The 25,224-nt window shown below is 33.0% G+C and overlaps 1 protein-coding gene across 2 annotated transcripts; it reads right to left on the minus strand.

Moving 5' to 3' along the window:
* Positions 1 to 349: 349 nt before the first annotated feature.
* LOC132715163 (src kinase-associated phosphoprotein 2-like) lies at positions 350 to 21,409 on the minus strand. 2 transcript variants are annotated; one of them, XR_009623649.1, is made up of 9 exons: positions 21,266 to 21,409; positions 16,767 to 16,919; positions 14,892 to 14,966; positions 14,147 to 14,224; positions 12,144 to 12,257; positions 6,369 to 6,469; positions 4,638 to 4,710; positions 1,066 to 3,887; positions 350 to 995 (listed from the first exon to the last, which is right to left on the minus strand). XR_009623649.1 is itself a non-coding variant. In XM_060698140.1 (8 exons), exons 1-8 carry the CDS (start codon positions 21,303 to 21,305, stop codon positions 3,190 to 3,192), a joined length of 1,332 nt encoding a protein of 443 aa, XP_060554123.1. In that variant the 5' UTR covers positions 21,306 to 21,409; the 3' UTR covers positions 350 to 3,189. The 2 variants fall into 2 exon arrangements, 1 of the variants encoding a protein (XP_060554123.1); XM_060698140.1 differs by having other exon boundaries at positions 350 to 3,887.
* Positions 21,410 to 25,224: the final 3,815 nt, after the last annotated feature.

Genomic DNA, 25,224 nt, shown 5'->3' on the forward strand with positions numbered 1-25,224 from the left:
GAGACTTTGGATTTTTCCTATGAGGAAGCTATCCTGCTAGTTTCTAAATATTTAACGGTTATGACCAATTAGCTTTAAAATGTTTCCAAAAATCAGTGTTTATTTTACCCAAGATCCGCAAGCTTGCTATTTGAAAGTGCACATTATCTTAGTTCTATTCGATCTATTTAATTCCGACTGATAATAGTTATTATAATTTTGTAATACTCTTGGTGATCATAGCGTTTCATTTGGCTTTACTGTCGATGTTTTTAAGCCACGCGACATCTGTTGTTAACACATTTACTATATAATCTATATATGTCACTGCTGTCCACACTAACATTATGATTATTAACAAACGCACGAAAAGCATTGTTATCATTTTTTTTATTATATATCAGTGTATATACTATGAACATAAATGATTTCCAATGAAAATGATTATAATATTAAGCCTTAAACAAACACAAAATGTAAAAACGTCAATCTAATTACTGCACAACGGTAATAATTTTGGCAGTTCAAGCAAATAAATTACTTCAAGTACATTTCTTAAAATGACACTGATTAAAAGAATTAAAAGAAATTTTACTTGGACATACTTTGGTCATGTCAGAATGGTCTGATTCATAACTCGACATTTTCATGTCTATAATGATCAGTATTTGAAGAAATACTTTGCTCATCTTTGAGTAACATATTTAAATCACAGAAATTTATTGAAATCTATGAAATAAATTCTTACTGAATATGTCTAATTTGAATAAAATAATGAATAAACTATGTATGAGAAGCTGCATTCCCTATTACAGGTCAAGAAAAGTTGGTCTTTTCTTAAAACAAGAGGGCCAAGATGGCTCTAGTTTGCTAATCTCACCCATCAAACTCATCCGAGAAATGTTAGACAAGTATTCTGACAAAAATGTGACCCCTAGTGTTAAAAAACAAGATGTTCCATATTTGGGCAGCGTGACCTAGTTTTTGACCCCAGATGACCCACATTCACACTTAAGCTAGAAATAGAGTGTTAACAAGATTTTCCTATTATTAGCTCATGTGGCCTATTTTTTCATCTAAGATGACCTAGAAATCATCAAAACAAACTTTCAGACCAATTTCCAGGATATTTGGATAAAAAAGTAGCCACTACAGTGTTAACAAGATTATTCTATTTTAGCTCCTGTGACCTAGTTGTTCATCCGAGATGACCCATGTTTGAACTCCATAGACAAACCACCCTGACAAAGTTTAATGACAATAAAGGCAAAAATGTGACCACAAGAATGATAACGAACAAATTTGGACGGACCACAGACATTCAACAATAAAAGCTCACAGACAATAAAAGCTCACCGTGACCTAGCTCAGGTAAGCTAAAATTGCCAGTTTTTTTTAATGACACTACGTATATATTTATATTGTGATCTTCTATAATGTATAGTATTTTGAAAATAACTTATCTACTTTGGGTGAAGTCTAAACATGCTTATCAATATTTACAAAGAGACTGTATAGCAATTTTTATTATTTATTAATATCAAACTTGAGCATAGTATATCTTTAATCACTTGTATTACCAAAAGTATCATGCCTTTCAAATTTGGATATTATGATCTTTTTTAAATAAATATGATCCCCGAATTATATAAGATAGCATAGCTCAGTTTCAAATAAAAAAGTTATTATTCCCTGAAATACTGAAATAGATCTTCAAAACATAGGGCAATGACCTGAAACAATCCTCAATGTGAGCGAATAATCATATATGTTGTATTATGTTAAGCTCAAGCAAAAATGACATGTTAAGGCATCAGTGGTAAAATTAAAATGTTTTCTCTGTAAAAAATATACACTGTCATCCATTTATACAGTTCATAGGCCTTTGTTATTGTAAATGATTTCTATAGTTTGATCTATAACAAAATGTTACTTTAAATATTTTGTTTGGATTTCATGTACTTGACAAAGTTTGAAAAATATCAACTTCTTGACAACTATGTTTTGGTTTACAGATAAAGTTAAAACGAGGTCAGGGTGGATATAAGCACAAACACAAATTTGTTTAAACAATCAAATATATTAGAGAAGAGAATCATTCATAAAACTTGTCCGGAAGATCAAGTGACCCCGGGGCAGGGAAATTTTTCACCGTAAGAGCATGATAATTTCATGTAACATTTGTCTAGATCTATATTGCTATATGCCAAGTAACTGATCTTGCCACATTACTTTGATTTGTTGGTTTTAAGGTCATTTTGCGAATTCCGGACTTAACAGGTGGCGTGGGCACCCAAGTAGAACCACCAACCTTCTGTTTGCAAGCTCAGGATAGCTGCCTTACATGATCTTTGACTGGAAACCAACAGTGTTGATGGGAAACCTTAACCACTTGGCAACAGAGACTTATCACAAGATGACTTAGAAGAGATACAAGAATAAGATAGTTTGTGTGCGCAGTTTGTTTACCCTAATCACAGGAATTATATGATTATTATTATTTTTGAAGAAGTCCACACGACAATGTTTCAAGCTTAATATCTAAACTTATAGTATCGTAGTGTCACACAGTAAGTTATAAATTAGTCTATTTGAACTGTGTGGTTCCTGGAGCACAACAACACATTATTATTAATGTACTATATTTACTCATAACTATATTTACTGCAAACATGTTTTCATTTCTTTCAATCGGTTCAAAATACATTAAATATTGAAATTCAAACTGACTAAAGTAAGCCCTTGACCTACGGAAGCCCAAACTTACCCTCTGCAGATGGTCTTGTTATAATTAACATTTTTCCTAAGTAGTTTCTATTTCCTTTACTGAGTTTAGAAATTATCGTGCAGACATGATGGATGGACAACCACGTGCATAGCATTTTTGCAAAAAATGTTCAGGCATATAACATGGTACACAAAGATACAAATCAGTTAGTTAATTTTGGTATTTCAATAAAAGAAGCAAATAATTTTGAAATATTGGTTAGAATAATAATTCTAAAATAAGAAGTCTGCAAGCGATAAAGCATTTAAAGTAAATAATACAAACTATAATACTGTGTTTTAGTAATGTCTGAATGGCCAAAATATTTCTTCCTCACCAAACATACTGTTTCTCTAGTCTCACTTTTATTAATGGAATTATGTTAAGAAATTGATTGTAACTGTTAAACAGATCTGTAACTTCATATAAATGCAGCCTAGACTCTAAGCAACAGGGGAGTATGCAGCTGTAAGGAAATTTTTTGGAACTAGTCCAAATTTTCCATTCAGCTCCCCAACCCACCATGATTTTTCATCAAATTCCCTGCTCAGAATGTAAATAATATCTCCTTTCTTAAAACTGAGCTCACTTGAACTATCTCCTGTACAGTCCCACTTTCCAAAATATCTGTTTTCGAAATCTTCTTCAGGTTTGCAAGTTATATTCAGTTTTATCTTTTTCTTTTCGGGAGGCGGTGGGGGTAGATTTCTCTGGGGGCGATTACCTCTTTTTACCGGAGGGGGGACCTCTGGTGGTTGTGGTGGAGCCTCAACAGGCTCCGGAGGTTGTGGTCGCCCACGGGGTGGAGTAGGTGGCTCTGTTTTCTTTGCTGCTTCTACGCTAGTTGCATCATCATAAAGCTCATCAGGTTCTGCAGGCTCTGGTTGAGCTTTTACATGATCTTCCACTTTAGATTTCAATGCAGGAGAAGTTGAAAGTGGTGGGGGAGGTGGAAGTTTATGTAGGCCTTTTATAGATGGTGGAACTGGTGGTGCACCAGGCTTGGCATCAGGATCTTCATATTCATCTTCTGCTACAGGTTCTTCTTCTATGGAAGGTTTTTCTGGTTGAACGGTTGGTTTTATATTAGACATGCCCGCAGATGGATCATCAGCCCCGACTTCCTCATAAATGTCCTCTTCTACAATATAAACACAAGAATAGCACTAAAAACGATCAACATCAATGCACATCAGTCACTAAACAAAGACCCAAATAAACCAAAGTTAGGACAACCCAAAAGTATGTACAGACACAATATGAAACACATCTGTCAATATATAAAGGCTGCATGAGCAAGAATAAAAACCTATTTTCATCTCCTATTCATATTATTGACCCGAGTGATCATTTCCTCCATCCAAAGTTATGTCAAATTTATACTTTTCAAGTTATTTTCCAGACAAGTGTGTGACAAACAAGGCAGCTTCTACATTGTATATGCCCTTCCTTTGGGGAGCATAAAAATAACATAAGTTATTTTCAAAAAAAATAATTAATATAAGACCATAAATAATTAATAAATGTTTCAACTTTATCCAGTCATCTAAAAAGGGTTAAAAGATGATGCATGACCTCTATTTTTTCCTGCTATCATTTAGCTGTTTATTTCATTAATGAAAAGTAAGGAAGATAAGTCTGTTTTTATCCTTACCCAAAATAAGCTTGTTTTACATTGGTAACTTTCAGTCATAACAGTTTAAAGGCTTAAAATTAACTTGAGGTGAAAAGTCAAAGGCTTACTTAATAAATGTTAAAGAAACAGTTCTTTATCATAATAACACTTCTAGTGTTACATAAAATTTAGATATTGAATTTTCTTAAGAAATCTTATGATTGGTTGACTTCTCTGTTCAGATTCAACCAATGCAGGAATGGTTTAAGTCTGTACCTATCAATGGGTGTCCTTCATTTTCTAAAGCATTCTGCCATTGCTCATACTCTGTCTTGTTCTTTGCCATAAACTTAAATTGGAAAACAAATACATATAAAATACTAACAATAGCCATCATATTAGCAAACACTTCACTTTTGTTACTTTTTCTAAAAGCAAAAAATAAAAGGTTTTAACAAATCTTTAAAAAGAAAATCATTCAATTTATTTACTTTTTTTTTCTGAAAAAAGAAAAGAAATAAAAAGCTGAGCTAAAAATAGCAAAATGAAAATCAAATTACTTTTTGAACAATCTCAATATAATTAAAAGATGCTACACTCTTGTTGCAATTATAACATAATCTGCTGATTGCAATGCAAATCAAATTAAACTTCTGTTTTGTCAAAACATACTTGCAAGTCAAATATAAACAAAATCATTGAAAACGTTTGAAAATTATCCTGCAAAAAACAGGATAGTTTCACTTAAGGTATTACCATCCTAATGCATTTGCTCCGCTTTGAAGAGTATTCAAATAGGCTAGAACTACTGTTAACTACATTGAAAATGAGGGCCGTGGGTTCAATCCCCAGAAGGATCAACTTTTTTTTCTTTCTTTTTTTCTTTGAACATTGTTTATGTATCTCTCATGTCCCATTTGGAAAGAAAAAAGTGTTTAATTTTGATTTTTTAATTTATATAGGTATTCATTGGCTAAATTATGCTAAATCTAGTAATAAATATGGTACCTGATATTTTCAAAGTGTAATAAAATCAGAACTAGACGGTAAAAGTATTTCATATTTTACAAGATCAACAAATATATATCTCTTTAAAAATTTAGGGAAACTTTGAAAACAGACACTCATTTGGGTAAATTTTAAGGATTTTTTAAATTAGGCTCCCTAAGTAGGAAAATGGTCAGACACGTGGTAAAAATGGGTGGGGTAGGGTAACATTTTTATACAGAGTTCATAAATTTTAAGTAGAAACCATAATTTTGCTTATGTGGATTGTTAGCTGAATGGTACTATTTGTTTCTTACAAAAAATTAATGGGAAAACATTTTTCATTAGAATGTTATTGCAGATTATTTAAAGGTTCCTCATTTCTAAAAAAGAGCCCTCATAACATCCTAGCTTGAGTTCAGAAAAGTGGCCATAACTTGATTTCCTTACGGTAAACTTTGTTTAAATTTTGCATACAGGTGTACTTTAAGGTATATATCTGACCTATGATGTCAATTTTTTAGTTCCCTATAGTGCCCATTAGGGTGGTTATACCTTAAAAATAAGTCAAATACTTTTTGATCTACAGGCAACATAAATTGAAAATTGACATTTTTACTTATTCAAGTGGAATAACTCTAACAAAACTAAATTAATCCAGAGGGGTAACACTAGGTGCACAAATACACATGCTGATCAACATGCCTGTAAAGTTTGTTGACTCTAGCACAGGCACATTTAACGCTGCAAGTGACACAACATGCCAAATATAAACAAAACCAATGATAAAAGTTCAAAATTTATTCTGCTGAAATCAATTGTCTACAGACAGACGAACAATGCCATACCAAAATATGTCCCGAAGGTCTAAGAGCGAATAAAAAGTGGGGTAATCCAAAAAATTAACTGAAAGTGTTGCACAGACCCTAATGCCTTGGTGAGTAGGATAGCTCTTTCTTTTATATTAAAGTCAGGCTGAAAATGTAAACACAAGGCTACTAAAGAAATGCTAACATATACCTGATATACACGCTTCCCTGTATACTCATGGTAAAGTTCAAAGCAAAGTTCCTTTTCAGCTTTTTTACTGGATAAATCTGGTGCATTTCTGAACTTGTAACCTGCAGTAAAAAACTTCATGAATGTACTACCAGAAGCACTGTTTAACTGATAGTGCTGCAAATCAGCCCATTTTACTAGCCTATTTAGAGGGGTAACTGGTCTATGTCAGCCAACAGCAAGTTTCATATACCAAAATGTTCGTCTGGATCTGTAGTTTCTGGAATGGATATTCATTTGGCCCAACCCCGATGCGAAGCTAAGATATCCAAGATGGCGTCAAAGATGGCCGCCAATTCCCTAAATATTCTAGTATATTTACGATGCCTTATTTCCTTTTTCAGTTTTCTAAATCAATTGACATTTTGCATACAATTTCTTATTTTCAACTTACTCCTGCTATAAATTTTGACTTTATTGATTTTTTTCTAGTTTTCATCACCTAATTTAAACGAAAGAAGAAAAAATATATTGCAAACTGGGTGTGTTTTCTGAATATGTATAACTTATTAGTCTTATTCTTGTTTAAACTGAATAACTTTCATGATTTCGTTTAATACAGCTTTAAAACTATATCTACACATATTTAGAATAAGTTAGAATAAGCGAACTATGCCATAAATGTGTTTTATTGATCTAAATTAATATACAAAGTGGGTGGGGTATTACGAACGGGGAGTCAACTTTAAATAAAATACTTTTTTGTTTTATATTATAATAGTGGTATTAAAAAGATTAATAATTTTATTTAATTGGTTAGTGATGAGACATCTTACCTTTCATAGAAAATGCCCTGCATGTATGTCTAAATGTTGAAATATCTCTTTTATTTGTTTTATGCACACAATAAGGAACTAATTTACTGACCTGCAATTCGGTATTTGCGTTGACCTTGTGCTTGCCTTTTGTTAAGGATTTGTTTGCAAGTTTGTTTCTCCTTAGCCATAAACATTGATTGTTAGTCTTCAAATGTGATTTTGATTATGCTTGTAGGTCATTGTTCAACACCCATAAGCTAAGCATTTAGTAGGAAATAATAATATCTATTTAGTAACTTACAGAATTTTTCGGACAAGATTAATCTCCACAACCATCACTATTGTAGGTTACTTCCCTCTAACATGTTTTTATTTCAAAGAGTTATACTACTTTATGAATAAGAGAACTTCTTTATTATGCAGGCTGTTGATTTTAAATATTCGAGCGTGCTGTCTGACATGCAGCTCTTGTTTTAAGGCATTGGCTTAACATATGATAATCTACAATTGATAATAACATGTATCCCTAAAGGTGATAAGCCTAAACAATTTTTAAAAAATTGGCGACCGATATAACACTGCTTAATACAATTTATAACATTGGTATATTTGGAGTTTTGTCATTATTGATGACGGATATAATATATACATTAAAATGTAAAATGTAATTTGCTAGAACATTTAAAATGGGTAAGTTATTCATTTTACAGTAAGATACTTTTCTGCTAGACTGGGTCTGAATTGTGAATAAAATATTATATAAATGTAAATATATATATCTATATTGAGTGAATTAAAAATATATATAATGAGGGCATTTTCTTTTTAGCTCAACTATTCGACGATTAAGGACAACTATCCTAGTCGCCCGAGCGTCGGCGTTAAAGTTTGCGTACCATCTCAAAGTCCATTGACATATGACATTGAATCTTGCACACTTGTTTACCATCATGCCCTCCACTTGAACACTTGAGGAGGTTTATCAAGCATTTTGACAGAATTATGCCCCTTTTTTCAACTTTGAATTTACAGTACCACGTACTCAGATAATTTCAAATTCCATCGACATATCGCTTTGAGACCTTGCACACTTGTTCACCATCATAATCACAACCTGTGTACAGAGGAGGTCACTGTATCAAGCTTTTTTTACAATATTATGTCGCATTTTTTTACTATCAAGCACTGAGAATAGTCGAGCACGCTGTCCTACTGACAGCTCCTGTGTATGATTTTGAGCATTTTGTTTCAAGTTTGTTGTTAACTTCATGGGAGGAATTTAGAAGAGCTTTCACTTGGACGAAAATAGCTAATCTTTTCCCTGGCGGGTACTTGATAGTAATACTATGTGCTAGGGGACGCAGAGTAACATGCACTTTCCAGTACCGTCCATGAACAGGCTCAATCAAACCGAGTCTGCAACAGCAGTTTAACAGTGTTATATTATGGTGATGTTTGTGTCGGTAGTTTTCAATCCGGATCACGGCAGTAACCACATTGAATTTACCAGAGCACAGTTCAGCCACCGAATCGTTCCTGGGCAGGCTGTCAAGCAGTTTACCAGTTCTAGTTACCCTCACTTTCGCAATAGCAGAGCAGTGGTACAGTGCAAATAATCGTAGAAACTATTTCATGATCAATCACAACGAAAGTGAGCTGCCCCGTCCGGGAATCAAACACGGGTTGCCCGATTCACAGTCCAACGCTCTACCTATTGAGCTAACCGGACGACTTCTTTCGGGATCATTGATTGCAAAACTTTTATAGTTGAGGATTGAATACTACTTAGTCGATACTAAGAGATGTGAGATATGGTGTCTCATGAACAGACCCCATCAAACTGAGTTTGAATTATCAACTTTGCCATGTTTAATTGCTCTCAAAGGATCTTCTCTTTTCCTGATTTTTACAATCATAATGTCAATGACATGTTAGTTTACTTTATTTACTTTTATATTGTTACTAGAGGGATTTTATGTTAAGTCTCTCTACTATTTCAAAACCGGAAGCTATACGTTGCATTAAATAGCACTTACCGCTACCTAAATGATATCCTATTCATATCAACATGAATAATCAAATTTGATCAAGTAAAATCTTAAATATATCTAAGTGAACGTAAACAAGGCTATCGCTATCATAAATTACGTAAATATTTTACAAAGTCCTGCCGTCTTTATTCAGATATATTCAAAATTTAATTGTACTTTAAAAACTCGTTTACGTCTAGGTATAAGCATGCAGGCCTGATTTATGTGGAGATGACAGCTTATCTGTGGCATGCAGGCTTCATAACCTTTGATCCCCTTTCAAAGTTCCATTTTATTTAGTTCCGCTCGTTGTTTTCTTGTTTAGGGCACACACATTCTTGTACTTGGAGACCATACGCCGCTTTTTATGGATAGACACTGACGTTGATCCATGATAACCACATTATAAGCGCGTCTGCGGTTGTTTCTAAATCCAAAAGTTCACCGTAACCATGATTAAATGTTGAATTGTGCTTAATTCGGTGCTAGGGGCGTTTACTGTAGTTTGCACTTGACAGTGCCGTTCATGAACAGGCATAATCAAACCGAGCCTGCAACATTTTCGTTTTTGACGTTTTGTGCGATCTTAATTGTTTTAATTTCGTCTTCTGTCTTGGTAAGTGATGTTCTTGTTGCTCTGCCTTCCTTTAAGGCATCGAGTACTTTGGTTATGGTAATTAGGCTGTACCTTAATTGTACATACATGTATTTACATGATCATGTATGTATTTTATTTATTTCGACTAATGTAACCATAACAATTGTTAGAATTTTACTTGGCGGGGATTTATTTTATTTACACTGTTTCGTCATATAGGAACATACCGGTAGTGGTAATCGCAAGTTACCTACCATCCACACCCTCTAGCACCGGCTTAAGCAGAATTCTCAATTTTACATAAACTGGTACACTTTTAAAAGAAGTGAAGACACGTCCACAGATGTATTCATACGAAAGTGATCATGGTAACTATCTTCAATGTAAAATGTTCGTGCAATTTCACGACATACAACATATTGTCCACAATAAATAGAGAACAATGGGCGAAACTAAATAAAATGGATTTATGGGGGCTGTGTTCATTGAACGCCGCCTTTCCTTGATGATCTTGTTTATCATATTTTATATAACGGGATCAAAGGTCAAAATATTATCTTTAAAAGCAGGTAACATATCCAAAGTTTTATTATACACTATTTATACAAAGGGTTATTTAACACTATTTAAAAAGAAATACTAGAACCACACAACTCGAAAAAGGTCAAATAGAAGGGGTTAAAATAGCACAAACACAATTATAATGCCAAGAACGATTTTCATAAAAACATTATGTTTTATCCGACTACTATGCATGTTTCATGAAACCGATATAATAATGATATATGTAGATAAAATATCAAACTTTTTAAATCACTATTTTGTCAATTAAAAAAACTTTAAAAAATAAATTACATTTCATTTGACATAAAAGGTGTGTAACATATAAATAAATGAGCAGAGGTTGTTTTGCATACATTGTACTTTTCAAATCCTTAGGTGAACTTACAACAAAATCATGTTTATTAAATTGGTAACACATTTTTGAACATATTTTTAGATCTGACAGGATTCCTGTAATAGTATGTCACTTTGAAAATCACCTTATGTTTATTAACTTACGTAAATATTGTCATTCCATTTAATCAGTGTAACCGAGGGGTCAGAGGTTTCTTTAGATTTTTATTCATAGTGGGTGGGGTACGATTTGAACAATAATTCATTAAATAACCAGAAGCAAATTGTCATATTCCTGGTTTATTATGTTAATCAGTTACATGGACTGCACTAAAGAAGCTATAATTTGGCAGAAACACAAAATTTGGGGAAATAATTGATATAGAACAAATAAGTACCAGTTACAACCTTACATTGAAAAACTATTTTAATGTACCGCCTCTCATTTTATATGTCTTACTGCATAATTACAAAGAAAGATTTCTTAAAATATGATATGAATGCATTAAAGCATTACTCTGATGAATACATTACAATAGTGGAATATCAAAATAAGTAATAAATATTTCTCTGTTTAAGCTAAGACAAGAGTATCATAGCAAAAACCCGTTAGTTTAGCATTATTTGCTTAATTACATATAATAAAAGCAAAAAGCAATCTGTTTTCTCAAATAAAATTAAATCTCTACGTATAAAACGCTTTAAATGATATCTTCCTTGCAAAAATTTCACTTGAAATACAAAAGCGGAAACAAAATATGAGCAAATTTAATATTCTAGATTATTTAGGGATTTGGCGGCCATCTTTGACGCCATCTTGGATTTTTAAGCTACGCATCGGACTTGAACCAAATGAATATTCATTCCGGAAACTACAGACCAAGACGAACAATTTGGTATATAAAACTTGCTGTTGGCTGACATAGACCACTTCGGTGTCATTTTATCCTATGAATTTGCAGTACTATGAAGGATATGTTTACACAAAACAATTTATCTAAATGCTCTATTTTTTTAATTATTGATATCATTTTAAATATTAAAAGAATTTTTTTTTAATCATATACAATGAAATTTTTAATAAAGTAAATCTATTATGTCATTCTAAATGCAAATTTCAATCTTTGATGACTGACTGACATAACCCCACATATAGATTAACACTAAAGAGATCACACCACATATAAAACAACACTAATGAGATCCCCCCACATATAGAATAACACTAATGAGATCACCCCATATATAGAATAACACTAATGAGATCACTCCGAATATAAAATAACACTTATGAGATCACCCTACATATAGAATAACACTAATGAGATCACCCCATATATAGAATAACACTAATGAGATCACCCCACATATAAAATTACACTAATGAGATCACCCTACATATAAAATAACACTACTGAGATCACACCACTATATCACTATGATAATTACTCACCTTCAAGTCTGAACGAGCCATTTTGCTGCTTGTCTTTAGCACTTGTGTAGTAATAAAAGTTACCAGCATGCGCTATACACCATCTTTTCTGAAACTTTCCACCACCAAAGATACCTTAAAAATAAATTATTATTTCTATATTTATCTAAAGCATAATATGTAACAGTTAACTTTTTCATAGGATGCATGTAATAGGAAATATTGCATGAAATTTTAGTATCAAATCAAATCATCAGCATTTAGAGTGCCAACTTAAGCATTAGAATAACAGGTTTTCTAGAGTTATCATTAAAGGTGATTCATACCACCCATAATTTAACTTTAAAAAAAAAGTGGTCTGAAGCAAAATTTGAACTCAACCTATATACATGTTATGATGTTTCATCGGTGTACCAAAAGTCATTATAGTAAACTGCCTATCTTCTAGAAACCTTGACCTTAAACCTAGGGGGTCCAACAACAATCTGAAGAGATGTCTTCACATAAGCTTGAAAAATAACAAGTTTGATTACTATATTTCATTGCTTACTCTAGTTATCATCTGGAAACCATTATTACTATTTCAAGTGACAGTGACCTTGACAAAAGGGAGTTCAAAAGCATTTCCAACCAATATTTTCACAAAAGGTTGAACACTGTATTTTATTTTATCTTATAAACCAAATTTAATTACAATAACTCATGCCAAATTCAAGTTATCGTCCGGAGACCATATAGTGGACCAACCAAAAAGCTGACTCATGCATGTGTATATACCACATTAAACTTTGGACTCCTATATACCCCCATCCCCCCCCCCCCAACTTTGTTTGTAGGGTATAACTAGAAACAAGAGGGCCATGATGGCCCTGAAATCGCTCACCTGTTTATAGGCCCCCGGGGCGGGGCCAATTTTTACCCAGGGCCTTTTATTTGAACAAACTTGGTAGACACCCATTTGAAGATGGGCCAATTTTTACCCAAGGGCTTTTATTTGAACAAACTTCGTAGACATCCACTAGAAGATGTTTCATGCTTAATAGCTAAGCTCTAGCTATTTGGGTTTTTTAAAAAGAAGATATTTTAAGTTTTTACTATATACAAATAAGGAAAATCAATGGGGTAAGGCCAATTTTGACCCCAGGGCATTTATTTGAACAAACTTGGTAGACACTGACTAGATGATGTTTCATGCTTAATAGCTAAGCTCTAGCTCTTTGGGTTTTTTAAAAGAAGATTTTTAAGTTTTTACTATATACATAAAGGGAAAAACAATAACCCCCTGGGGCGGGGCCAATTTTGACCCAAGGGCTTTTATTTGAACAAACTTCATAGACATCCACTAGAAGATGTTTCATATTTAATAGCTAAGCTCTAGCTATTTGGGTTTTTGTCAAGAAGACTTTTTAAGTTTTTACTATATACAAATAAGGAAAATCAATGACCCCCAGGGCATTAATTTGAACAAACTTCGTAGACACTGACTAGATGATGTTTCATGCCAAATATTAAAGCTCTAGCTCTTCGGTTTTTTAAAAGAAGAGATTTTAAGTTTTTTCTTTGGGTTGCCATGGCAACCAGAGTTCTGCTTGGAATTAAATTCTTTGAACAATTTGTAAAGTTGATTACCAAAGGAACATTCCTGTGAAGTTTGGATGAAATTGGCTCAGCGGTTTATGAGGAGATGTCATTTAAAGTAAAAGTTTACTGACTGAGGGACGAACGGACAGACGCAGGACCAAAAGCGACCACAAAAGCTCACCATGTCACTTTGTGACAGGTGAGCTAAAAATGGACAGCAAAGGTATATAACTTGGCAGTATCATACTTTATATTGATAAACAAGTGTATATAGTATTGGTGTACCAAGGTGAAACTATTAACTTTCAAAAAAACTAGTTTGGTAGCTTTCTCATATTAAAGTATACATGTACATGTGTATACAATTTTGCAGCATCAAATACTAAAGTGTACTCAAGTGATGAAGGCAAAAATAAACAAGTATGTATGTTAAATACCCAAACCTTTTTTCTGTTTCTTTTCCAGGAAACCAGTCAGCACCGGGTTATTCAGATCTGTTGCAGAAATAAGTCCTATTCCAGCTTAAAGAAAATGAATTCAATTTGATGGGTGAATACTTTATTTGATAAAATAACAAGATGAATTGTGAAATTAATTTTCAAATTTTTACTTAAATCACATTCTGTGTCCTTAACATAGAATATCATCAACCTGACTTAAGTTTAGATCTATATATATAGAGTGAAAACTAAAAAAAATCTCTGTAACTCTGTTTCACTATCTAGACAATTTGAAGTTTTAGATAAAGCTATTTTAAGCCAACCAACCAATCAAATCATTCATTACAGAGGAGCATTTTACAAATATCCTTATTATTGATTCTGGGTTATAAAAACTAGTCTGGCAAGGTTACCTCGCACATTTCTTTGTCAATACAGTGTACAATTAACAAGATGCTGGGGGTGATTAGCAGCTAAGTAAGACAAAAATAGTCTATATCACCTTAGTGACATAATATGTGGGTTTTTTTTTAATATGACTGATGATGTAGAACTGGATAAAACCACAGGAAATTGACATTCTATAAGCAAATAATTAAAAAATAACGGCAAATATACCCCTCTATACTATATATATAGTATAGAGGGGTATATTTGCCGTTCTTTTTTAATTATTTGCTTAAAGAATGTCAATTTCCTGTGATAAAACTAAATACAATTTACAAGATAATCTGGTAAAAACATATACCATCATTATAATTGCCATCTTCATTTTCATCTGACCTTGAACTTCCTGTCAAAGATGCCTCATCAGGATCTTTAGCTGAAAATGAATTGAAATTAAGAAATGCACAAATTGTCATAAAGACAAAATGTCAAAAACTGAATACCGGTAGACACATACAAATACATAAACTTGCCATAAATTTATTACCAAACTAAAACTGTGTCCAAAGGACACGGATGCCCCCACTGACAACATATATATGGTATATAGTGAAAAAATCAACAAAGGGCCATAATTCTGTAAAATTTGGTCGCAGTGAAAATTCCTTCCTTACTACTATCTACACATTAAGGTTGTTCATCCCTGGAAGTTTAAGCAAAATCTGCCATCCGGTTTAAGAGAAGTTGCGTTCACAAAATTTCTATATGGTATATAGTGAAAAAATCAACAAAGGGCCATAATTCTGTTAAATTTGGTCACAGCAAAAATTCCTTCCTTTACTACCATCTACACATTAAGGTTGTTCATCCCTGGAAGTTTAAGCAAAATCTGCTATCTGGTTTAAGAGGAGTTGCGTTCACAAAATTTCTACATAGTATATAGTGAAAAAATCAACAAAGGACCATAATTCTGTTAAATTTGGTTGCAGCAAAAATTCCTTCCTTTCATACCATCTACCCATTAAGGTTGTTCATCCCTGAAAGTTTAAGCAAAATCTGCCATCAGGTTTAAGAGGAGTTGCGTTCACAAGATTTTGGGACGTGCGGACAGAGTCTGACGGGCTGTTCACAAAATGGTACTTATGTGACTTTTCCTTTGATCTTTTTGGCCATTTTAAGTCACACAAGGCTTAAAAAAAGACACACAAGTAAAGACGGAATGAATAGGACCAAAGAGAATTTACTGTTACACATTTTTCTCCAAGTCACACAAGTACCTCTGGGTTCGTACGGACAGACGTACGGACGGACAAGTGCAACGCTATATGCCCCCCACTTTGGGGGGGCATAAAAATATGCTTGTATATCATAAGGACTTAATTTTGTAAAAAAATACAGTCTGAAATAGAGAGTCATGGTTCTTGAACAAAGGTTTAACTTCAGAACTATGAAAAAAGAAAGTTATTATATGTTTCTTAGACACTTAACTTCTCCAGAATAAGTATTATCCATTGTATATAATTTCTAGTTAATACATGCAGTATTTGTTTAGTTTTCCTCTAGACAAACATTAACTATGACAGAGAGAGAGATACATGTAACTAGGGAAGAGGATGAATGTCACACACATGTTATACTGATTAGTTAGTGTGTGAAGGTGTGAAGTCACTGGTATAGATACAACAATAGACATATCTCACTAGCCTAAATATCTTAACCATACCTATTTCCTAAATGCAAAAAAAGGAAGAGAAAAATATGGAAATAACTGGGGTAAAATGGAAACCACAGTTACATGTATGTAACTTGCAAAGATCATGCACTATGTAGTGGTAAGTATGTAATTTATGAAGTCATATCCAACTTGCAGATTTAGGTTATCCTTGTATGAATGGACAGACAGTTCAATCACTAAATGCCTGTTAATGGACATGTATGTAAAAATTTAGGAGCTTTCTTTCCTGAAGCCATCTCATTTCTGTCTCTATGTATAAAGCAGAAACCATAGACCAGACAGATCAACAAGCTCATCTTATATAACCTCCCCCCTCCCCCATCAAACTCTTTGTGGGGGTATATTTAATATCCCTCAAGTGGTTCAAAATATATACAATGCAGATAGTACACAATTTGTTAGCAATAAGAAAACCAAATGAGGTGTCATAAATACATGGACATGTACAATGATCATGGACCATTTAAACAAATAATTTTGAGATAATTAAGTTTTCATTACCACTGATAGAATCCTGGCTAGGAACTAATTTCATTTGAGGATTTTCTTCATAAAACTTTGCCAGTTTGTCGAGAATCAGCTGTTTATGCTCTAGAGTCTTCTTACTTAACTTAGCATCTTTCTTGAGAGTGTCATTTAGAAACTTGTCCACCTCTGAAATAGAAAGTTCTTGTATGAGATTGTAGCAAATATACTCAAATGTAATACACTAAATATAATAACAAAAGCTGTAAAACTCTAGCACAGAACATAAAAAAATTGTTATCCAAGAATCAAAAATATAAGGTGCTTTCCATGCAAATACACTTGTTTATACCAGATGTATAATATTAACTTATTTAGGTGAATGGTCACTGCATAACAGTTACACACTACATTAGTGATGTAAGAAGACCAAGCACTCTCATAATTGGTTTGAAAGTCAAATCAATAAAAAGACCGTCAAAATTACATATACATGTATGCCCCCTCCATCGTATCTTTAATGGGTAGTAAGAGTAAGTAACTATTATGTAAGTCACAAAGAAACTTATTATGAAATAGAATATGTTTATGAATTAAAGAAAAACAAGAATAAAAAAGTTTGAGTGCAAGTTACTTGTCAAGTTATTGGTCATATACAGTTTAAAACATACAAGGTCAATGTGACCTTGACCTTTCACCTTGTGACCCCAAAATCAATAGGGGTCATAAAACTCATGTACTGGCCAAAACCAATGCACCTGTGAAGTTTGAGGGCCAAGGGCCCTGCAATTGGTTGTCGTGAAAATTGGTTGCAAACCTTTTGACATGTACGAAGCCAATGTGACCTTGACCTTTGACCATACAAGCCCAAAATCAATAGGGGTCATCTACTAGCCAATTTATTTTCAGGGTAATGGGCCCATAGGTTCTCAAGTTAATGATCTGTCACACATCAAAGACAGACAGACCGACCAATGGACCAATATCATGCTGCAGTCTTTTTACCAAACATTTAGCTATACATTATTATCTAATGATATTTAATATAACATAATCATTACAAAAAATTAAATATTTTATGGATGATATTTTACAAAAGAGTCTTATTACTTACTTTGAACAAGTTACATCAAGTTTTTACTAGTAATATCAAGTCAAATTCTTTAATAAACATGTATATACAATTTAACAATATAACTTATTTAAACAAAATTCAGGAGATAGCTGTGGAACTATTTCTGTGGACAATATCTTTTTTATATTCAAGTAAAATCTATTTCAGCACAGTGATAATAAGATTATTATATAACATCAACATTCAACTTTTGTGTTATATTATAATTATCATTAATGGATGTCACTGATTAAAGGAAGACATATACCAGTAATGGCAGTATCCCAACAGCAATCAAGGGTTTCTGTTTAGGGGACTCACTATATTCTGAGGAGTTAAATTCCCTACATAACAACAAATCACAGGCCCTGCTTGTGACCCTCAGCTGCATTATGAACAAAGAAAACTTCATGACCGTAAACAGTATGAAGAATTTTTTTATTTGCATATACTGACCAACCTCTTGATGAATTTAACTTTGTTGTTTTAACTGGAACTTTGTTTGTTAGCCTGTCGGCTGGTAGCTATGATGATTTTATTCAAGTCATTACTTTAAATCATTGTTGCCATATTAATTTAAGTATTTAAGATATTTTATCATTGGAAATGTCTGTGTTTTATGATTCACCTGAAATTCTACACATATTTTTTTCCAGATTAGCATTAAATTTAAGACAAGTGTTTCATCTACTTTGGTTGCATTTAATTATTTTTAATCTAAACTTGACAAAGGGAAAACATAGCGTTTAAGTAGATACATTTTCAGATTTCATCATTTTTAAGCATGCCCTGATAATTTTTCCTTCTCATAACAAGGAAAAACTATGTTTGTCACTGAGATATTAATCTTTACCTAGAAGTCTAAAGCATTCAAATTGTATCAGAGCTGTGTCATCTTGATATCAGGAAGTTTTACTTTAAAAGATTAGATTTAGAGGTAACAGGCAGACAATAGAAAACAGTTTAACAAACAAAGCAAAGTTTAATGAAAAAAAAAGACAAAAAAGGCAAATTTAAAGTAATTGCTCATCATACATAGTATTTTCTATATAATGTAAATGTCATTCTTGCTTATTTACTATTTCTTCCTTTTCTGTAAATTCAAAGTGCTGCCACTTTGAATCAGACAAGTCTTTATGTTTTTTATTGCATCATATTCATGAAAACATCCTAATTAATTGGTCTATTTCATTGCTAGATTGTGTAGCAAGTTAATAAGCCCATTTCAAAGCAAACAGCATAGTTACATACAGGTACTGTTATTAATGTTTTTTGCAATCAATAGAAAGAAGGAAGCCAGTGTTAATGAGCAACCATAATTTATTATGTTTTTCATTGCTTTTTTAGAGTTTTGACATATCAGTTATACAATCAATCCCTCACACGTTGCAAACATGTATGTACATGTCTTTCAATTGATAGGCTCTGAGGGATATTAGCAATGAATGATGATTTGACATCACCAACATTTATGCGCTTGATTTTGTTTCTGAGAACTCTACTGAGCTATCATCAATTAATATTTTTAGGAAGTGGCTAGCTGTATTGGCCCATACTGCTAGCCAGCCATACATGAGACATGTACATCTAGCCTATACACACTGTTGAGGCTAGACGCAATGCATTTTTTTTTCAATAATATATAAATGCAATGATGAAGGCAGTAACTTGCACCTCTTATTAAATTTTAACAAATGAATGAACAAATTTATTTTTTCTAAATAATTTTAAGGATGATGTTCAGCCATTATAACAAGATATCAGATAGATCTATCATAAATAAATTCCCCTTTAAGAGTTTTTGTGAGCTGATGGAAATTCTGTGTTATTTACAAGTTATAATTATTAAAAATACTTTGTCATAATCTAACTGCCACTTAATCTAATTGAAATCGTGAAAAACAGGCGCTGCATCTTTTAATGGTGAGCAAACAACATCTTGAAATTTTCAATTCCCGCTAAAAGTGTTTGAGATGAAATTTCTTTTTCAAATGCATTACATCTATATTGTCCATAGAAAGATTAAATAATATTTCAGTTTATTCCTCCTCATATTTTCACACAGACTTTAATCAATAAAGTCCATGATTTTCAGAAGAAAAAAGTTCCGATCATCAAACGCTAAAAACTGTAATTATTCTTACCTACTGGGCTAGACTTTAGAATATGTCCGCAGCTACTTTTTACACAAAATTATTTCTTCAGTATTTATCAGTTTATGTTTCTCTTAACATCACTCAGATTACTTCTAGGGTTATGGGTTAGTGTTATTGGTTAGGGTTAGAGGGTTAGGGTTAGGATTATAACACATGAATTTTGCTGCAGACAGATACTCAAAGTTCTCTGTTTTAGGTTGTTTTTTTAAATGCCATACGGCTAGCCTCAACAGTGCATATAGGCTTGCCATACCTGACTCATGTACGGCAAGAACTTTTGGCTTAAGCCACTGACATATTTCTTCAAGATAAATCTGCTTGCGGCTCCTTTACTTGAATTACTTTTTATAACTCTTATTTGTAAGTTTGACTTGAAGGAATTTTGATAGGCTAAACTCATTACTGCATGAGCATTTTGTGAAAAGTGGCAGCCTCCTGTTACAAGTTCAAATTGTTATGAAACTATAAAAGATGCTTCAATATTGATTATTCATCAAACTTGGCACAAATGTTGACTGGATCATAGCCTTTGTAACAGCATGCTCGGTCTTAAATTTCCTGTTACCATGGCAATGAGGGGACATTTCAAAATTGTCAAAAAATCACTATTTAAGTATTTTGCTTTGATTTTTTTCTATCCAAACTGATTTCAAAGTACTGCAACTTTTCAATGGATTGAGATAGAGTCAAAGGCTTTTCAGTGTTGGTTACATTTTACCTTGTGATAGACTTGAGGCCAATCTTATAGTTTGTTTGGGTTTTACGTCACACCCACACAGTATAAGTCATTTGGCGATGTTCCAGCTTTAATGGTGGAGGTGCCCTTCTGTGCATTATTTCAGGCTGGAACGGGCACCTGAGTAGAATCTTATACTAAAATAGTAAGCCTTAGAGTGTTGAATTATTTTTTTCAGGGTTGTAGCAGGGGTCCAGGGGCATGGTGGGGTGGTGTGTCAAAACACTGATACTGCCACCTGTGATGAGTCTGAGAAACACCTGCATAGGTGAAAGGGTGTGAGCTGAATAAAAACTATTAAAAACAGTCAGGCCATGGGCCAACTAATTGTACTAAGCAATTAGTTAGTTATTTTGCTAAGTCACTGCTCTTGTATGTATAGGCAATATTTCCACCCTAGAAACGAATATCTGACCCAGAACCAAATAATATTATCTCAGAAATTAAAAATTATTCTCTCATTGAAGTCTCTATAGTCAGGCTAGAATCTAGTGCTCAAAATAACTTTCATGCAGAAAAAAACATTTACCAGATAAAAGCTGCTTCATATTTTCGTGAAACAGCGACATCTTGGTGTGCTTGGTGTAAGTTACTCAAAAAAATTGTTTAGAAAGTTTCTAATCTTCCTTCTTCCTGATTCATTCGTTCTTGCCCAGTTACTTCCCTTGATCAGTTAGACTGGTACCCTGCGCACTACAGTAATCTGGTTCCCTGTCCTATTATGGTTCCCATCCAAGTACTTTTTAGAAAGTGCGCAGGGGACCAGTCTATTGCACTACAGCGATTACCTCCCTTGGCATTATTGTACGCCGAAGAATTAAGGGGAAATCACTGCGTGGTTGTCAAACTCCAATCTCCTACGCAGTGATCTCCCCTTATCAGTACAGAGATTACAATTACAATTCTGCCAAGGGAGGTAATCAGTGTGAGGAGTTTGGTCAAACTCCCCGCAGCGGTTACTTCCCCTGATCAGTACAGTAGCAAAGCCAAACTCCTCGCAGCGGTTACTTCCCCTGATCTGTACAGTTAAAGTAGCAAAGCGTGACGTAACCGCTGTGAGGAGTTTGTAGCAAAGCTGTTAATCTGGTTCCCTGTCCTATTATGGTTCCCATCCAAGATGGCTGCCCATAATGGGATCAGGAAACCCCCAAGCGTATTGGACAGATTTCTGTCCAATGGACTGCGTCGTAAATAAAATATTGCAAACAACGAGACAATGAACGCAAAATTTAAACCAGTCGAGCACCTGTTAGCCTTATCCAATCAGGTAATGTCCTAGATTAAAATAGCCAATGAAACCGGTTTTGGGTTTCCACGGTAAAAATAGAACGCCACAACAACAACAATAATGAAACAAGTTTTTCCCTCGATTCAGTGAAAAATGTTTACTAAAGTAATTCTTTATGTCAAAATTATGATGCACAAATTGTAAAAAATGGTTAACTTGCCATACATAGCACGGCTTACAGACACTTCACCCCCCAGACACTTCACCCTAGGCCCTTTTTTGCAGACACTTCACCCCTCAGACAGTTCACCCCTCATTTTAAGAAATTTGATTGAGACACTTCACCCCTCATTTTTTTTTTTATTTTGTGTTTAACAATTATTTATGTAGATTATGTTAAATACATTCAATAGTGATTGAGTATGTTTATTGTTTTAACCCATTGTCTAATAAATTTTGAGTTGATTTAATTCTTGAAGTTTTGGTACTTAAGTTTGTTTTCAGTTTGATCTTTACCATATAATAACCATTGAGTTACACTCATTTGGTGATGGTTTGTGCTTTAACCTTGTGCTTAATTTACATAACTGGTGCTATTTATTTGTTTAATAAATGACATTATGAATGATCTTTGTATGAAATGCAGGATAATTGTGTCTGATAATGATGATAAATAATTTATTTATTTATAATTTATATTTACTATATTTTATAAAGCAACCGATTCATTCATTCATATTCATTTATATCATTTTATTTATTAAGAATAAATTTAATTTTCATACAATTATACCATTTTAATTCAATTATCTAATCAATTGTGAGATAACCGTTGAATAAACAACTAATCAACATGTTGAATAAACAAGGTGACATGCAATAAACACTTAATGGATGAAAGTGCTGTGATATACATTTGGCAATACAACCAATTAACCTAAATCAGCTTTAAAATAAAGGTAATAAGCAAAATTTTTAATCAAATAATACTTAAAATAATAAATATAAACATATATAAGCATTTTGTTGTTGACCAACTTGTTTTATTTACTTTATAGAAAAAAATTGGATGAGGGGTGAAGTGTCTTACTGATTTTGGGGGGTGAAGTGTCTTAAGGGGTGAAGTGTCTTCAAAATTTGAGGGGTGAAGTGTCTGGGGGGTGAGGTGTCTTGCTACCCATAGCACTGTCAGTGACGGAATATAACCAAACATGAAGAAATGTATACACAATGTCACATTTCATAGGTATCCCTTACCAGTTCCTCGCCTGACGTTTCCTCCCTGACGGTTCTCTCCCTATTTTGGGGGAGAACTGTCTGCATATTTGCAAATAGGCAGACAGTTCCTCCCCATTCTTATTTTTATTATTACATTATTATTAAAGTATTTAGATGATAAATAAATGGGTAAGTTTATTATTAATTGATATAAATTAGAAAAAAAAAGATTTTATTGAAGTGTTTAGATGTTAGATAAATTGGTAAGATTATTATAAATTGATATAAATTAGATAGAAAAATACTTTAATGAAGTATTAAGATGTTTAATTCAAGTTTCAATTTTGTTAGCATCATCAGCAACAATAAATGGAAAAGTTTATTGTAAATTGATATAAATTAGAGAAAAAAAATATTTTATTGAAGTATTTAGATGTTAAATAAATTGGTAACTTTATTATCAATTGATATTTATAAATTAAATTAGAATTTTTTTTTAGCATATAAGTAAATTATTCTGATTTTTTTTTATGTATACTTTTTAATGCGTTTAGTCATTGAAAATAATTTTCTTGATTAAGATAATCATAAGATATTGGTTTTTTTTTTTAAATAAATAAATGTGAAATTTATAAGCAAAATATGATTAATGAATTTTAATTGCTAAATTTTTTACTTTTGTATAATGAAAAAAGGAGTTCAATACACACATGTGTTAAGTTTGCTGTTAGTGATAATTGAGGTGTTTATTTATTTATTTATTACTCAAGAATCAAGGTGCTGATTAGATTAAAACAGCTGTGAAAAGGTGTTGATGAATAAGTATTTACAAGCTAGACCTTAACATAATTACAGGTGTCCAATCACTGTCCAATAATCTGTATCTCTCACAATGAAGGTGTTCATAGGATTAAAATACCAAAATAAAGTTGTTAAATTTACGAACACTTTTCAGCTGATAAACATAAAATGCATTAATATCAAACACATTCTTTTAATAATCTTCATTAAGAAATATTATTAGATTAAGTCAAAACTAAAATGATAACTTATAGAAAAAATGGGGGAGAACTGTCTGCATATTTCAAATTTGGGAGAGAACCGTCAGGGGAGGAAACGGTTAGGGAGAGAACCGTCAGGGAGAGGAACCGGTTAGGGAGAGAATAGTCTGTCATTCAATTTCATAGATACTAGATATGTACATTTGTACAATGTACCCGGTAGGCTTGTAGCTGTTTCATATAACAAACATAAAACAGTAGCTTCAATGTTTTATACCTTTATACTTTTTAGAAGTTCGCAGGGGACCAGTCTACAAAGCTGTGAGTAGTCTGGTGGTTCCCTGCCTACATTTACTACGTAGTATAAGGGGAAGGAACTCCAGACTAAGCTCAAACTCCTCACACTGATTACCTCCCTTGGCAGAATTGTAATCACTGCCTTCACAGACGTCACATGATGATGAAAGTCACATGACGTAACGTCGAAATTCAAATGTAAATATCGACCGTTGCATAGAAAATCTAACGTCATTTTTCTCTTTCTGTTTTATTTTTAACTTTTTGTACCTACGTCCGTTATATTTTAACAAAAAAGTATCAAAAGTACACAAAATAATGAAAAATAAATTAAAAAGCTAAAAAATATAAATATCCAAATTTGGATATTTCAATGTTTGTGATGGCAGAGATCTCTGTACTGATAAGGGGAGATCACTGCGTAGGAGATTGGACTAAGCTGTGAGGAGTTTGGGAGATTGTACAGTAGTCTGGTTCCCGTCGTACTTTAAAATTTAGTACGGAGAGAAAAGGGCAGGTAATCCAGACTAGATTGTACAGAAGCACACAATGACCTCCCCTTATCAGTACATGCCAAGGGAGGTAATCATTAAGTTACTTCCCTTTTGTCAGTCAAATTGCGGATGTGGTAAGTACGGACATAGGGTAGACAGACGTTTCACTATTAAGACGGTTCACACCAAGACCAAGACATTTCACTCCCAAATGGGAGTGAAATGTCTTGAAGACGTTTCACTCCCTTTT

This window comes from Ruditapes philippinarum, unplaced genomic scaffold, assembly GCF_026571515.1.
Source record: "Ruditapes philippinarum isolate M1 unplaced genomic scaffold, ASM2657151v2 ctg1371_1_1_1_1, whole genome shotgun sequence".
In the NCBI taxonomy this organism is placed as follows: domain Eukaryota; kingdom Metazoa; phylum Mollusca; class Bivalvia; order Venerida; family Veneridae; genus Ruditapes; species Ruditapes philippinarum.

Excerpts from the sequence above, each read along its gene's own strand:
- LOC132715163 (XM_060698140.1), bottom strand. The coding sequence starts at position 21,305 with ATGTCGCTGTTTCACGAAAATATGAAGCAGCTTTTATCTG. Across the intron at positions 16,920-21,265 it reads TATGAAGCAGCTTTTATCTG|AGGTGGACAAGTTTCTAAAT; the intron begins GTAAATGTTTTT and ends TTTCTATTTCAG. Across the intron at positions 6,470-12,143 it reads TGGCTCGTTCAGACTTGAAG|GTTACAAGTTCAGAAATGCA; the intron begins GTGAGTAATTAT and ends TTTTTACTGCAG.